Source organism: Artibeus jamaicensis, unplaced genomic scaffold (genome assembly GCF_021234435.1).
Source record: "Artibeus jamaicensis isolate MK-2021 breed Jamaican fruit bat unplaced genomic scaffold, CSHL_Jam_final contig_2259, whole genome shotgun sequence".
Classification (NCBI taxonomy): Eukaryota; Metazoa; Chordata; class Mammalia; order Chiroptera; family Phyllostomidae; genus Artibeus; species Artibeus jamaicensis.
The window spans coordinates 6,402,576-6,419,104 of NW_026521468.1; the positions used below are offsets into that span (position 1 = coordinate 6,402,576).

The 16,529-nt window shown below is 60.6% G+C and overlaps 1 protein-coding gene across 2 annotated transcripts in view; it reads left to right on the plus strand.

Annotated features, from left to right (window-relative positions):
• Positions 1-8,909, plus strand: part of SEC14L1 (SEC14 like lipid binding 1) — a 46,046-nt gene extending 37,137 nt beyond the window's left edge. For both annotated transcript variants that reach the window (XM_037157720.2, XM_037157722.2), the window contains 7 exons: positions 476-647; positions 953-1,087; positions 2,849-2,983; positions 4,922-5,173; positions 6,229-6,407; positions 6,693-6,794; positions 8,400-8,909. In XM_037157720.2, the coding sequence (XP_037013615.1) occupies positions 476-647; positions 953-1,087; positions 2,849-2,983; positions 4,922-5,173; positions 6,229-6,407; positions 6,693-6,794; positions 8,400-8,415 (991 nt within the window). In that variant the 3' untranslated portion in view covers positions 8,416-8,909. The remainder of the gene's footprint in view (positions 1-475; positions 648-952; positions 1,088-2,848; positions 2,984-4,921; positions 5,174-6,228; positions 6,408-6,692; positions 6,795-8,399) is intronic.
• The last annotated feature ends 7,620 nt before the right edge of the window (positions 8,910-16,529 follow it).

The window sequence follows — 16,529 nt, forward strand, 5'->3', positions numbered from 1 at the left end:
TGCTCCCGAGTCCCACAGCTGGTGGGGTGGGCTGGGTTGGGGTGTGCGGGGTCCGAGGTCGCCCTGAGCAGAGTGTGTGCGGAGGGGTCCCCGGGGCAGGGGTTGAGGTTTTGTTCACGCTGTGTGCTCAGCTCCCGAGACTTGGGGAACACTTGTGCAAGAACAGCTTATTGCAGTTCAGTCACACTGTGCACACTGGGCAGATACTGCCCGTGGGGCCGGCAGAAGTGGCCCAGCCTGTCAGCCACAGCGCCTGCCTCTCTGCTGGGTCCCTGAGCACATTAGAGCGGGGGTTTTAGGCACCACCCATGCAGAGAGGGCAGGGGTGGGCCTGCCGCACTGACCCCGCCTGCCTCGCACGGCAGATGTGGACGCGGTTCATAGCCCAGCACATCAAGAAGAAACAAGCATAGCTCTGGGGGAGGACCATTTGCTCAGTGTGTGTTCTCGGAATAACACGTCTGTGCGCCCGCAGCTCGTGGACCTGCCTGGTGGACCTGGAGGGGCTGAACATGCGCCACCTGTGGAGACCCGGCGTGAAGGCCCTGCTGCGCATCATCGAGGTGGTGGAGGCCAACTACCCCGAGACGCTGGGCCGTCTGCTGATCCTGCGGGCCCCCCGCGTGTTCCCCGTCCTCTGGACGCTGGTGGGTTGGATGCCGTCTCGAAGCACCTGTGGGCATTTGTAAGGCAGACGTGCGACACGCACGCATGCACACATGTGTCTGTACCTTTAAGTCCCGGCCAGTTAGGGAAAAAACGAAGTTAACTTGGAAAGACATAACATTTCTCAAGTCGTTAGGGGAAGAACTCCCGCATGTCTAATGGACTTAACAAAGACATGCCTCAAATTCCAGTCCCCTTCCCTCATTCACAGTATCCCCTTGTCACTCTAACCTCCGGGAGTCGGGCGGCAAGCAAAGAGGGGTACCCGCGTCTCTCTTCCTCACAGGTCAGCCCGTTCATCGACGACAACACCAGGAGGAAGTTCCTCATTTACGCGGGGAATGACTACCAGGGCCCCGGCGGCCTGCTGGACTACATCGACAAGGAGATCATCCCCGACTTCCTGGGCGGAGAGTGCATGGTAGGTCCGTGTGCGCATGGGGCGGGGCCTGCGGCCGATGTGCGGAGCGGGTGCTGGCGTGCACGGATGGTTTTCAGAACTTCCAGTTTGGGTTGTTTGTTTTATTTTCATTGTTTTTGGCTGGCATCTTTTGGACCAACCATTTATGTAATTTTTGGTAACACCCACATTTCCTCGTTGTTGAATCTGGCCAGAGCTCGTTTCAGGATCTGCCCTGGTAGCAGCTGGTGTAAATGGGCTGTTTTAAGTGGTGGGAGGAGCTGTGTATTTTTAAAGACACTTAAATATCAAAGTGGTTCTCAGAAACGTTTCCCCATTGACAGTGAATCAGGATAGTATATTAAAAGGGATGAGCTAAGGGAAGTCGTTCTCTGGTATGTAATTTGGGATTTTTAATACATTGGATTGCCAGGCTGCAGGCAGATGCCTCTGCTTCTCAGCCCGCCCTGTGAAGAGGGAATCAGAGGGGGTTAGTCCCCTCAGCACCTCCCGCCTCTGGGGCTCCCCTGCCTGACGTGAGGGTGAAGGACGCTGGACCCTGGAGAGGCCCCAGATGGAGCCAAGGTGACGGCCAAAGCCGCCAGGTCTCATCAGAGAAAGGGCTTGCTCGTTCTTCACGGTGGATGACATTCTGTTTCGGGACGTGCATGGGTGGGCTTGACGCCCACGTTCTGCTGAGGCGGGTGCCTCTGGGGAGACCTGTGTGAGAGGGCTTTAAACGGCACTCAGACCCGGCCCACGTCAGTAGTCGTGCTGTCAGGGGTCGTAGGCATGTCATAGCGCCGTGGAGAGGGACAGGAGTCACAGGACCCTCACTTTCCAAGTGCCCGTGACGTTCCCGCTGAGGTCGTGTTGGAGAGCCCCCACGTGGTTGCTCCTCATGGGGACAGAGGAGCTGGGCTGGAGCGGAGGGTGTGCTTGTGTCCTGACCCCGGTGCCTGCATTGGTCACTCTGACCTCCATGACGCCCCACGGCGGGGGTCCCCGCAGCTGAGGGAGGTCACTGCACTTGGGCCTTCGAGGCTCCTCTCCTCTTCTCTCCGTGCTGCTGCTGCGGAAGAGGCGGCCTCCCCTCCCCTTCCCTGTGCCAGGGTTTCAGCCTGTGCCAGCAGGAAGTCTTCCAATGGGATGTCTGGCCACAACAGGGCTCCCTCCAGTCACGTACGTGCTCTGTGCGGTCACCTCCCTGGGCTGGTAGTAAAGTCATCGCACAGGGCCAGTTAGGAAATGTGCGAGGCATGCAAACTCACACTTGGCCAGGCCTGCCCCAGGCGGACTCAGGAGCCACTCTGCTTCGTGGTTCTGTGGCTGGTGTTACCGACTGAGCACTGGGCTCGGCTGGACACAGAGCTGTCCTCGTTGATTGCGTGTCCCGACTGTAATTGCACGTAATAAAAGCAATGCCTGTAGCTGCTGAGAATAACCCCCTCACCTAACATAATGTGTTCCTTTTCAGTGCAGAGTGAACACTTGTAACTCTTCCATAAACCAGGTTTAGTAATTGAGTCCGGTGCTTCACCCCCGTCAGTGTGAACTCTGGCAGACCAGCTTCAGCTCGTTCTGTTTCTGTAAAGCATGGCACACGTGTTTAAATGGGTTTTAAAGTGGCGTTGCTGTCTGACCGAGCGATGCCATCGCCAGGGTGCCGTTCCTCAACAGCGTCGGGGAGTCGGCCCCGGCGCTGCAGTGCGTGGCGTGCAGCCGGACGGCTGGGGAGCTGGTACCTTGGCTCGTCTCGTTGCCACGTTGTCTCCTTTGCAGTGTGAAGTGCCAGAGGGCGGCCTGGTCCCCAAGTCCCTGTACCGGACTGCGGAGGAGCTGGAGAACGAGGACCTCAAGCTCTGGACCGAGACCATCTACCAGTCCGCCAGCGTGTTCAAAGGAGCCCCGCACGAGGTGTGCGCGCCGGGCGGGCGGGTGCTGGGCCCCAGGGGTCATTGGCAGGTCGCCCCAGCAGACTCGGCTCGGGAGGACCGACACTCCTGCCGGTCTCTGGCATTGGATTCTGCTGCACAGGCCTCTTGGCACCACGAGCGGCTGCGTAGCGGGCTCTTCGCCGACTGCAGGGTCTGGACGCGGGCTGTGCACAGCGAGTCGGCTCTCGGGTTTGGTTTGTTTATGGCTGCCTGGGACCAACCTCGTTTTTCCTGTTGTTGGCTGGGTTTTGGTTATGTATGTTTTTAAAGGGACGTCTCCATACTTGTTGGTTTGACGGAGTGAGGCAAAATCTCCCCTTTCGCTGTTGCGCCGTGGTGCAGAAGCAAGGGCATCCTGGAAAATGATGCTCACTGTGTGTCCTGGGACATCGTGGGTGACCTGAGTCACCCTTTCCTGAGCCCCGGCTGCGGAGAGGACGGCGGCACTGCACAGTGGCCCTCAGAGAGGACGGGCTCCTGCCTCGGCCTGTGGCCAGGGCTGCCTCCCAGCCAGAGCAGCGGCCCCGCTCAGCCACTGCTGTCTGCCCTCACTGCTCTGTCTCCCGTCGCCGGCAGGGCAGGTGGATGCTGCTGCTGCGGTCCGAACAGGCGGCGGTGCAAGTTGCCGCGCCTCGGTCGCTGACTCGGTGGGGCCCCGGTTTCCACTCCTGTGTCTGCAGGGTCGTTCATGTTTCCGACTAGGAGGCCGGCTCGAGGAGGCGGAGCTCTCCTTTCCCCTCTGGGGTCACTGTCACCCTTGTCCACAGGACAGAGCTTGAGAGTCACAGGGTGTGGAAACAGTTCGCCGGTTTCTACATCAGAACTCGAGAACTCCGTTTCCACTGTGGGGCCTGGGGCAAGCACAGACCAAGGGCAGTGGCCCCTCTGAAGGGAAGGCCGGATGAAGCGTCCCCATTGTGGGGGAAGGAAGGAGGGTGCTTGTCAGCTGGGGGCTCGTGTCAGGAGAGCCGCCCGGGGAGCCGCTGGGCAGAGGAGAGCGAGTGGGCCGGGCCTCGGGGCCCCCGCCGGCCTTAGGCGGGACCCTCGTGCTCGGCGGAGTGTGCTCCGCACCAACACTCCACCGCAGCGTGTCGGCAGCGAGAAGAGGCAGCAGTGTGGTGGGAGGCGGAGCCCGCTCACCTGACAGCCGCCACGTGGAGGGCGGGTGGGCGGCTCCCGGTGGAGGGAGCACACGGCTCCGGCTGATGCTGGGACTTTTAGTGAGTGCAGAGCTTCCCCGGCAGTTTTCATTCTCAGCTCCTCCCACAGCAAACTTCTGAAACCGTGACTTTGATCATTCCCTGTTGGGAACCTTGAAGTGGGCCCCTGGGACTGCGTAGATTCAGATCGGCACTGAGCCCTGCCCTTCCCCCAGCCCCGTGCTCTCGGTCTGACTCCCACCTCCCTGGGCCCCCGTTCGCCGGTGGGTCCCATCTGCACACCGTCTTGCCTTGTGTCCTGTGTGTGCGTGTTTTCAGTCCTCACCGCGGACTTGCTTGTTAATTTCAGAGAGGGGCGAAGGGAGGGAGGGAGAGAGACATCGATTGGTTGTCTTTTGTGAGGGCCTTGACCAGAGACTGAACCCACCAGCTTTCGGGTTGTGGGGTGACACCCCACCAACTGAGCAACCAGCCAGGGCTGTCCTCTGTCTGGCTGAGGCGTTTCTTACAGTCGGGACTCAGTGCTTCAGCACTGGGCTGAACCGGCGGGGCGCGGGGGCTGTGGACCGCGTGCGTGCCTAGTGATGTGCACAGTCCAGGCCTGGGACACGGGGCGGGCGCCTGCACTGCGAGTGGCGGTCTGGACAGTTGCTGGTGACTGTGTGTGCAGAGCATGCTGAGCGGACACACCGCCTCGCGACACAGTGTGGCCGGCGCTGGCGCCACCGCGGTTGTTGACGCAGCCCCTTCTTTTCCAGATTCTCATTCAGATTGTGGACGCCTCTTCAGTGATCACCTGGGATTTTGACGTGTGTAAAGGGGACATCGTCTTCAACATCTATCACTCCAAGAGGTCCCCGCAGCCTCCCAAGAAGGACTCGCTGGGGGCGCACAGCATCACTTCCCCGGGAGGGAACAACGTGCAGCTGATAGACAGGGCCTGGCAGCTGGGCCGGGACTACAGCATGGTGGAGTCGCCCCTGACCTGCAAGGAAGGGGAGAGCGTGCAGGTGAGGCGGTGCTCCGGCTCTGTCTTGGGAGGGGGTCCGTCACCTTGCTCCCGCTCTGCACACCGACACCATCTGTCGTTGGGACATCGTCTGGGCCTGTCTGGTTCCAGTTCCGTCAGAGAGACTCCAGGAGCCAAGCGAGTCTTCAGGGAGAAAGGACTCAGACCTGAGGGGCTTTGGGACAGAATCCACGACCCCTGCCCCAAGTACTTGAGTGTTCTTCAGCGTGTGTTCACCAGGGCTCCCCAGAGGGAGGGGTAGGCACCGTGTGCACACATAGCTGGGGTTCAGAGACTCCCACCAGTGCGCCCTTGACCATGTTCTGCTTGCTTCCTTCCGCGGGAAGTCACTCTAAATAGAAGTGAGAGACACGAGTGCCTAGGGGACTATTAACTGTCATTACCGAGCATTCTGATCGTGTGAAAATGCTCCGTCAGTCCGCTGGTGAGACTGCAGCCAGTTGTTCTGCGTGTGTGTGCTTGGCACGGCCATTCTGGGGGCCTTGGCACTCACAGCGGATGCGGGGTTTGCTGCCGTTGCGGTTTTCGGGAAGAGGCCCGTCAGGGTCCTGGTGGTGTGAGACACAGCACAAGGAAGGGTCTTTCTGAGTTTCAAACTAGCAGATGTCTTAAGCTGCACCCCAGCCTTTAGTTCCAGAATTAATGGAGGAGGTAACTCTCGCAGGCTGACATTTGGTTTTAGATGGCCGTCCTCTTAACCTAGAAAGTGCTGGTCAGATCATTGGAAGCCTGGTCCAGATGACCTTTCTGACCTTCTCAAGGCCAAGTAAGGGCCCTGCTCGAGTGAGATCTTCCGTCCTGGTCGTTGGGGCGGGCACACTCAGAGTGCCGCTCCCTGTCACCTTCCCAGCACCTAGCAGACGCCTGGCTGGGATCGACCCTGCTAGTGAATCCAAGTAGCAGGCCTTTCACTTGTCCAGATGGTCAGTGAGCACTGCGGAGTCCAAGGTGGCTGCCCCGGCTTTGCCAGACTTGCTGCCGGGCAGGGGCTCGGAAGGGAGGCCGCCTCAGCCGGCTCTGCCTGACTCCTTGCAGGGCTCCCACGTGACGAGGTGGCCGGGCTTCTACATCCTGCAGTGGAAGTTCCACAGCATGCCGGCCTGCGCTGCCACCAGCCTGCCCCGCGTGGACGATGTGCTGGCCTCGCTGCAGGTGTCCTCTCACAAGTGCAAAGTGATGTACTACACCGAAGTGATCGGGTCCGAGGATTTCAGGTACAGGCGCCGGCAAGGCGGGGACTCGTGGGTGCAGGCGGCGGGGGCCTTTGGGCCACTCTCTGCTGGCTCACCATGTTACCTGTGTCCAAGGACAGGGGGGCCTCGCCCCTGGGAGGCCCTGCTGGCTGTGCTGCCTTGTGAGTGGCGCTGGTGGGGAGTCGGGGCTTGCAGAGTGGGGTGGGGGGCGGAGAGCAGGGCACTGACGGGAAGTCCAGCAGACAGGGCGGGGAGCTGGGGAGCTCTCCGTCCTCACGCCTCATCCCCTCGCTGTGCTGTCCTCAGAGGCTCGATGACCAGCCTGGAGTCCAGCCACAGCGGCTTCTCCCAGCTGAGTGCCGCCACCACCACCTCCAGCCAGTCCCACTCCAGCTCCACGGTTTCCAGGTAGTGCTGTGCTGCCGCCGCCGCCGCCACCTCCTCCTTGGACAGCCCTGCACACCGCCTGCCTGGCGGCCACCGTGTGCAGACACCTCCGACCCCTAGGTAGCAGGTAGCTCCCGAGATGGTAGATGTAGTCCGTGATCCCGACGCCGTCTCCACAGGCAGTTTTAACTCTGACTCCGACTTCGTAGCCATAGATTTCGTGTGCAGCCTGCACAGAGTCAAGCCAGAGTGAAAGGGCTATTGGGAAAGAAAGTCGTTTATGCACTAATTAAGAGCTTGACTTTGTCTTCAATGTCGATGCAAAAAATGCCCCGCATAACCTCCACACCGTCCGCTAGCGGATGAAGCTCTGCGCCTCGCGGCAGAGGCGGCCCTGCCTTCCCACGCGGGGCAGGAGCTGCCGCCTCGCCCCCTCCCGCAGCCCCCGCCTTCGCCTGCTCACAGTGGCAGCCCGCCCGCTGCCGTGAGAGCAGGAAGGACGGAGGCAGCCTGGCTCCCTGGCGGACGGAGCTGTGGTTCTCACGTCTGTGCCAGTGGGTCGAGGGGCGCCCAGTGGCGCCAGGAAGACACCGCCATCACCGAACATGACTGTCTGTCTCCTCCTCTCCCGAGCTTCTCAGTGCTTCCAGAGCAGGCTTTTCCTGGGCAGGCCCGGCCTGCGGGCGGGTCTCCCTCCTCCTTCCTGTGCGTTGCTTCTCCCGCCGGTGCTGTCGGTTCTGAGCTTGTCCGGCCTCCCTCCCTGGCGCCCTCCCGGCTTCACAGCATCAGAGCCCGGGTGGCCCTTCCAGGCCCGGGGTGGGGGGTGGTGGCTGGAAGACTCGGTTTGCGACGTGGCAGCTCTCTGGTCTTCCCACTCTGGCTGAGCAGGGGTCGAGTGCCGTGGCCGCTTCAGGGGGGGCGTGTGGCTCATCGGAGCCTCGCCCTCGTCTCTGTGGCAGGATGTGGACTCTGTGCCGTGTGCGCACGTGGGTGTGGCCGTGGCCGTGTGGGGCCAGCAGGCTGTGGTGAGGGTCCTTGGTCCATGTGATGAGATTCTTCCCAGCAACCAAGCAGATAGGAAGTTGGTTTGCCTTTTACATTTTCTTTTTATTCCCACTTACAAAGCCTCTTCTGTCTCATGGTGGCCCTCAGGTTTTGGCTTTATGTGAGAAAGGCTGGTTATTTTGTGAATTTGCCCGTGTTGCATCGGGTCACTCTCTTGATGAGCATGACGTGCGTGTCGTGTGTGGCAGAGGCGGAGCCTTCGAGGCTGAGGTGTGTGTGTACCGGGCCCGCAGGTCCTGGGCTGCGTTGTCTTGGTCTGCGCTGGAGGCGTCGGTGGGTGGCCGTGGGGCCCAGAGCAGAGGTGTCGGGAGAGTTCAGAGGAGCAGGGCAGCCCGCTCACCCCTGCCTGCAGGCCGGTGGCAGCCGTCCTGGCACGCGGCGGCGGGTGTTTTCCTCCGAGAAGAGAAGCCCCTTCTTGGCACCTAGAGGCTTGTTCCCAGAAAGCACAGTAGGGTCCGTTGCTACTTCCAGCCGGTGCTTCTCGTGTCCCAGTTCCGAGGACCTGAAGGTGGTCCTTTCTCTCTCTTTCTCTCTCTCTCTGTCTCTCTGTGTGTGTCTCAGATGGCGATTTTGCTGACCGCTGCCAGGAAACCGCTTCCCTCAACAGTGCACAGCGGCCCAGGGACGTTTGTAGAGCTGAGTCTCAGCCAGCCCCTCCCCCAGTCAGAAGATCTGGTCTTTTTAAGTTGATTTGGAAGCGGCCCTGTTTTTAAGGGTTCAGAGCACAGGACATGCTGATGCCCGAGGGTTGCTCACGCATCGCTCGGCCGCTCTCCTGGGGCGGGAGCCGCGCGTGGCCTCGGTGGCGCGGGCGAGCCCGTCCGCCCTCTCGGGGCCCGCACACCTTCAGTAGCTGCGGTCCTCCTGCCTTTCCCAGCGCTAGTGAGTCCTGGGTGTCCCCTCCGCGATGATGAGTGTCTTCATTCACTTTCCCCCAAGCACATCATTTACACGTCAGATTCTGTAAATGTTTTGTAAACATATTACCTCACTCTTGGTAATACAATACTGATAGTCTTTACAAGATTTTTTTATTGTTATCAATAATAAATGTGAACCGTTTGAAGAAAACAGATGTCTTTTTGTTACTGCGAAGTCTCCCTGGAAGAGATGTCACTTCAGAGGCCGTGGGGACCACGGGGTGCGCAGAGAGAGCCGGGAGCCTGGGCCCACGTGTTCTGGGAGTCCCAGCACACGCACCGCCCCTGCGCGCAGGCCCTGGGGCTCCCAGGTCCCCCACTCCCAGAACACGCGCTGTAGTTTTTCTTAAACTGCACGAGATCAGAATCAAACACGAGTAGCAGCGTGTCCCCGGCTCCTCGCCTGCCTGCCTCCCCATCAGAAGCTGTGATGTCATTCGCTTCCCTAGTAAGCGTCTGTCCTCGGTGGGAGCCAGCCAGGGGACACTGGCTGGGACGAGGGGCGGGAAGCAAGTGCCGCCTGAATGTGCTCTCAGGCAGGAGTGTGTCCCCGGGGTCTGCACAGCTGACCTGCTCCTGCCGACCTCAGTGCCGTGATGACTCGCGGTGACTTAGCCGTTCCCGAGTCCCCCCCACACTCCAGTGCACGTCTGCCTGTCGGGTTGGGCCTTCGGTTCAGCGTTGGATTCTCCTGGTGGCAGCCAGAGGCTGACAAACGGGCACCTGTGACCTGCAGGGTGTCTGCTGAGTGTCCCCGGTGCCGCCGTATGGTGGAGGGTCCCAGAGACAGTCATCGTGATGCGGGGCTGCCAGCTCTCCTCCGCGCTTCTCCCTGAGTCCGCGCCGTGCCCCAGCAGTCCTGCAAAACACTGGTGGGCGGAGGCGTCCTCACTGGGGGCATGAGGCGGGCCTGCGGACCAGTCGTCTGAACAGGTGGGGGTCCGCCGGCCCGGGGCTCCTGGACATTGGCGGCGGTGTCCCCGAGTGGAGACAGCAGGTGACCTGCGAAACCTGAATCCCATGGAGAGCTGAACCGTAGGCGTAGGGACTGTGACAGTGGCCCGTTTGTCACAGACACCCCACCACAGCGAACCCCGGGGACAGCACGTCCCCATGAACTCCAGAGAGAGGCACAGACCCGACCCGTAACAGGTCCCATGAGTCACACAGTAGAGGTCCGGGCACGGGCCCCCCGCAGAGCCCAGAGCTGCCCCGGGGGGAGCGAGCGCAGCGGGCAGGTTTGAGCCGGTGGGTGGGCTGGCCAGGAGCTGTGCCCTTCGGTGGCCGGTGAGCACCGAGGGTGGCTGCTGAGAGGCGAGGGGTGGGAACAGTCCAGCCCCTGTGGAGTGAGTGCCCCGCTGACCTGCCTGGGCTCCTTTCTAGTGACTGAAAGACTGCTGGGGGTGGAATTAAAAAAACTCAGCAGGGCAGGGGACAGGGCGGAAAGACGACCGGGGCTGAGGCAAATGGCATGTTTCATAAACACTTAACAAGACACGAAAAGCCTCAGGTGTCAGTGGGAGCAAAGCTGGGAATGAGGAGCTCACCATCCTGCAGCCACAGCCACAAGAGCGGGCCCGGGGCGGGGGGGGGAAGGGGCTGTGGCGGGTGTGGAGGGAGGGCTCAGACGCGTGGGGACGGGACTCGGTTAGAAGTGAACAAAAAAACCACGTCGAATGAAGACCAAGTTACAGGGACTGGAAGTGAAGCGTTTCACGGAGAGGGCTTTTGGGGACGTGCAGGGCACGAAGGGGGAAAGGCGAGGCGTCAGGAGGGGGTGAGGAGGAGGGAGGCGGAGGCCGGCGAGGAGGGGCCGGCGTAGCGGTGGGACCGAAGGGGCGAGCACCCGGGAGTGACCGGCACTAAGGGCGTTTTAGCCACGATGCTGGACTTTATATTCTTAAGATCTTGTTTATTTAGTTTTGGAGGGAGAGAAACCTCGATCAGTTGCCTCTTGCATGCACCCTGACTGAGGACTGAACCTGCAACCCAAGCACATGCCCTGACTGGGGATTGAACCGTGGCCTTTCGCTGTGAAGGATGATGCCCAACCCATCTGTGGAGGGAAGTCAAGCTTTTCAGAGGGTGAGCTTCGTGCAGGAAGGCAGCGGAGTAGTGAGGATCTTCCAGGAAAGGGAGAGCGAGCCAAGAGTAGGTGTCCTGCAGAACCGACGTCCCAGGTTCGAGGGTGCTGGTGAGGGTGTCGGTGAGCAGCAGCTGGGACAGCGCGGCCCCCAGCCCATCCTGAGGACGCGCTGCAGACGCCAGCCCGGCCGGAGAGGCGCGAGGACCCGCGAGCTCTGCCCGCCCGGCCGGCTCCTTCCCTTAGCTCTGGGGCCGGTCCACACTCGGGCTGGAGCGCAAACCCAGCTGTGCCCCAAGCTGGTGGGTGCGGCCCCAGCACACCGTGGGGGAGCCCACCCGGGTCCCCAGGACCTGCGGACCCCTCCCCAGGGGGCTGCTGCAGTCCTCCCTCAGGAGGGCTGGGTCACCGGACGTGTGGCTGTGACCTGGCCAGGTGGTGAACGCAGCCTTCAGTGACCAAAGTCACTTTTTTAAAAGTAATTGGTTTTTACCATAAAAGCATCCTTCCTCAAGGTGAAACTTCAAACAGAAGACGAGGGAGTACAGTAGGAAAAAAATCTCCTCTTCCCTGGCTGGTGTGGCTCAGTGGATTGAGTGCCGGCCTATGAAGCACAGGGTCACCAGTTCGATTCCCAGTCAGGGCACATACCTGGGTTGCGGACCTGGTCCCCAGTGGGAGGTGCACAAGAGGCAACCACACATTAATGTTTCTCTCCCTCTCTTCCTTTCCCCTCTGTTTAAAAATAAATTAAAAAAATTTTAATTTTAATTTAATTAAAAATTTTTTTTTATTTATCTTTAGAAAGGAAGGAGAGAAACACCAATGTATGGTTGCTTCTTTTGCATCCCCTGCTGGGAACTGGCCTGCAACCCAGGCATGTGCCCTGACTGGGAACTGAACCGTGATCTTTTGGTTCCCAGGCCCATGCTCAATCCACTGAGCCACACTAGCCAGGGCTTAAAAATAAATCTTTAAAAAAATAAAAATGCTCCCTCTCGCCCTGTCGTCCCTCCCACCGCCTGCCTCCTGGTTCCCTTTACCCCTGACCCCACGCCTCCTCCCTCCTCGCAGAGACAGTGGATGATGGGGGTGTCAGCTGACCCGCCGAGCACTCCTGGTCCTACAGGGGCACGGGCCTGTGTATAATCACGCGTGTTTCTCTGAGCCGCTGGCCTGGGCCCTGCTTCCCTTGCCCGAGTCTCATCTTCCGTCCCACGTTCCCCTCTGTCCCTTTCCTGACTTGGCCACCAGCCTTTTCCACTTGAAAGCTTTCCACGTCCTCAGGGAAGTGCCCCTTGGCCCTCCTGGGGGGTGGACGGTCTCCCGTCACGTCACCCGTTACTCGCTGGTTTTACTGTCGTGTGTCGGCGTTCCCCACGGCCCCGGGTTCCAGGAGTGTGCAGGGCCTCGCTTGTCCTCGGACCTGCCCCTGGCGCCCGAGGCCCCACAGTGACAGGTAACCCAGGGTGCCAGCTGCGAGTGGGCCGGTCATTTGGTGCTGGCCATTTTTTTCCATTGGGCGGAAAACTCATCTTTGTGAGGTCAAGTGTATGGTCTTTTCCTTAGGTGCTTCTAGGTTTTATATCTCATCAAAGAGGACTTCCCCACATTAAATTCTCCTACTTTTTTGGTGGTACTTTCCTGGGTGTTTTTTTTGTTTTATGTTGAAATCTGTCACGCACCCGATGATTTCCGTGTACAAAGCGAGGTGGTGACTTTTGATGAGTCCTTGGTGGTTCTCTGGACTCTTCGGCTGCAGGACGGAGCCCGGCCCCAGCCCCTGCGCAGTCCCGGGGAAACCCTGTATGTAGGTACTGACGCAGGACGGGAGGGGGTTAGCCGGGCCCCAGGGCGGACAGGCGAGAGTGCTGAATGTGGCGGGAAGAAAGCACAGCGCGGGTGCGGAGGAACTCCGGTGCTCGCTTGGACCTTCCGGCATTGGCCTGGCGGAGGTGAAGAGGGGTCTCGTCTGAGGGACCGTGGCGCCGCCCCCTGCAGGCTGTGTGCCGCCCCCACGCCCAGCCGTCAGCTCCCCTCTGTCCACATGGTCCCCGGAGAACCAGGGATTGGTTTCACTGTCTCATTTCCGAACAGCTTCGGCATGCCTCCCAGGAAGCTGTTTGGATTGGAAAATCACAAGAGAAAGCTGAAGGGGGGGAAGTGCAGACGAGAGCCCGGAGGGGAATGCTCTGCGGTGGAACACCAGCTCCGCTCTGGGGGCGGGGGGCGGGTTTCGGGGCCTTTGTGATTAGTGGTTTCTCCAGACCCCGCGTGGGTCTGGTCGCCAGCACCGGTCTGCCAGGGGCACACAGGTTTCTGGGAAGAGATGATACAGAGTTGCTTTCTCTGTCTCCAGAGACGCACCGTGGGCGCCTGTGGAAGGCCTGCAGTGTCAGCTGGCTGGGGGCCCCTGCCTGTTCCCCAGAAGCAGGGCTGTCTGTGAAGGAAACTCCGGTCTCTGCCTCCGCAGTCACCTGACACAGGGGACCCCTGAGCCTCACGTTCTGACCCCGAGTTCCCAGCTCCCTGCACCCCGGGCTGGGCCACCAGCTCCTCCCTGGCCCTCCGCTGTTCCCAGAGTGGAAGCAAGCTTCTGTGGGTGCCTGTCGGGTACCCTGGATCCGCCGGGAGTTTTTACACACAGTGGATGACGGGCAGTGAGCTGCCTCCACCTCCACAGTTGGCGTCCTGTCCCCAAAAGGCCAGTGGCGGCCTTGCCCCCGTCCTGCCATCCTTATCATCGGGCATCATCAGCTCGGAGTGGCGGGGATTGGTCTCCTCCAGGTTTCTCCACGAGGCGCTGCTGGCGGTCTGGGCGGGGTCATTCTTTGCTGTGGGGCCGTCTTATGCAGGGCAGGACATTGAGCAGCACCCCTGTCCCCTACCCTCTAGCTGCCAGCACCCACTGGTTGTGACAACCAGCACTGTCACCAGACGTTGCCCGCTGTCCCCCCCGGGTGGGCAAAACCATTCCTGGTTGAGAATCAGTGCTCTAATCTAACAGACTTAGGGCTGGAAGGAAGAAACTGCGGCCCAGAGAGGGTAAGACGTGTGCCTGGAGTAACAGAGCAGGCCCAGGTGCTGGCACGGGGGCGTGGCCTCTGGCTCAGGGCGCCCTGATTGGTGCACTGTTTGCCGCCACTGCAGCAGCTGACACGACTTTAACAAAAGGTGAGACTTGAGTTCTTGTGCGGAGAGAAGTCCCCAAGGTTGCACAGGTCCAGGTGGGTGGAGCTGAGGCTACCCAAAGCCAAGTGCGCCTGAACGCCAGGCCCCAGCATGGACTCTGCACGGGGAGCACGGGCTTCCAGCTCAGAGGCCTGGGCTCGCGGACCAGCCAGGGAAGGGCTCACCTCTAGGTAATTGCGGTGCCGGGACAGCCGTCTGCTGAGATTCACGGGGCATCTTTGTCGCCACTGTCGTCGGTTAGTGCCCACTGGGAACTCTGGTATGTGATGTGGTGGTGTCCAGCTGGCTCAGGGAGCCCTTCCTTCTGCAGCATGTGCTCAGGCCGTGGTTGGCACGCGGGCCGGGGAGGAAGCGGGAAGGAGCCCCGGGAAGCTCGCTTTTGTGAGGCCAGGCTTCCCTGAGACACAGTGTGGAATTTTCTTAAAGCACGAACACTTATTTGGAAGTGGGAATAGAATAGAGAGAGAGAGATTGTGTGTGTGTGTGTGTGTGTGTGTGTGTGTGTGTGTGTGAGTGAGAGATCGATTTAGGGGTGATTGGGCACACCCAAAGAACCGAGTTTGTACTAGGCCAGGGTGCACGAACTCGTTCATGCACTTGATTTTATAATCCTAGAGTTAGCGACCCTGGCACAGGATGTGCAAATTGGAGGAAAATTGCATGCAAACGAGCGGAACATTGGTTCTATTTTCAGAGCCCATTCTGCCTCCCTGGGATGGCATCTGACAGCCAGCTGGGTTTCGTTCTGTACCCCAGCGCATCCCCAGGGCCAGGGGCCAGCGCCGTGTCCTGCCCCGGGAGTGCGGCTGTGCTGGAAGCTGGGCTGGGCGTCTGCAGACCAAGACTCTGGCCACCTCACTGTGGCCGACTCCCTGCTGGGGGCCAGTGCCCCTGTCCTCAGTCCCCCAGTCCTCAGCCCGACCACTGACTGGTTGCACGACCTTGGGGAAGGTCTCAGGCCTCTTTAAATCTTGAGAGGGTTATTCTGTGGGTGACAGGAAGCTGGCCAGCACCGCGCGTGACGCCAAGCCTCGGGCACAACCCAGCAAGTGTGCTGTAAATATCAGCTGCCAAGAGGAGGCAGATGGTGACAGTGAGTCAGGGCGGACTCGGGTCCTTCCGGTCACAGGCTCGGGGTTCGGCTCCTTCTGCGCGGTGATCGCAGCCGATCCACCTGCCAGGCCCCCCCAGGCCTCCTTTCCTGCAGTCCTGACCCGTCTGGGCATTGTCCCCAGCTGTCCTCTGTGCCGTCCAGCTCGCTCCCGCCTTCACAGCCCACCGAGGCCTGGGCCCTGCTCCGTGCCATTCCAGGTCACCGGCGTCCCCAAGCAGCGTGGGCAGTGGGGTGTGGGAATCCTGAGTGAAAACGGGACCCCCGAGGGCATCAAGGGCTTTGCCGCCAGAGAGCACGCAGCCCCCCCAGGCCCCCACGGGGACCTTTCCCTGCCGTACCTCCCTCAGGTTGAGCGCCATCTGTCCCTCTCTGTCACCACCTCTGTACATTTATTCAGCACAACGCGTCCTCTCCAGCCCACATCCTCCATGTGATCCGCACTCGGTTTTTATAAAAGTTAAAAAAAACCCTCTGTTATGAAAACTTTTAAACGTGGGAAAGCACATCAGCAGTGTTGGGAGCGCCTCTGTATCCATCGTCCGCATTTAACGAGGGCTGACCTCTGCCGCAGTTGCTTCGCCTGGTTTCCCCTAAGTCATTTCGAAGTTACCGTCTTGGTGACACTTCCACCTGAAGCATCTGAGGCCACAGATCTCCAAACAGCACGTTTTCCTGCTCAGACAGCCCCAGCAGCTGATGAAATTAGCAGTCGTCTCCGGGGCCACTGCGCGCGTGCGTGACCAGCCTGCGATCAGGTTCTCGTGTCTGGTGACAGCGGGCTTGTCCGCCGAGGGTCCGCTGAGGACGGTGCCTGGCACGCGGTGGGCGACTCTTACGTCTCCGGGAACACAGCGCGAGCCCCCCGCCCCTTTTGTGTGACGGTGACGGTGGAAGAGGCTGGCCCGGGTGGCCGAGCGGTTCCTCCTGCTGTCACATGCTTGGTCCCTCGGCATTGCCCCTGACCTGGAGGGCAGGTGTGGTTAGGAGGAGGTTGGACTGTGGCAGGAGCGTCTGTAGGTGGCGCTGTGCCAGGGTCGTGGACAGCACCGCACTGGGGCCCTCGGGTCTTGCACACCGAACAGACGCGTTTCCAGGGGGCCAGAGCCGGAAAACACTTGGCTGAGGGCTGGCACCCCTGTCCCCTTGAGGGCTGCTCTGGGACAGTGCGAGACAGCCTGTGTGAGGGGGCAAACGTGGAGCCCCGGACTCGCAGTGTCCCTGTGCCCAGGTGACAGGCAGGCCTGGCCTGCCAGTCCCTGGCCTCCCTCTGCCCGGCCAAGGCCTTTGGTCCCGGTGCGTGTGTGGCAGCAGGTGGCTCTGGGACACAGAGCCATGCTGACCCAGGTTACCTGCTCTCCATCTGGTCCCTCTGCCACCCCCTC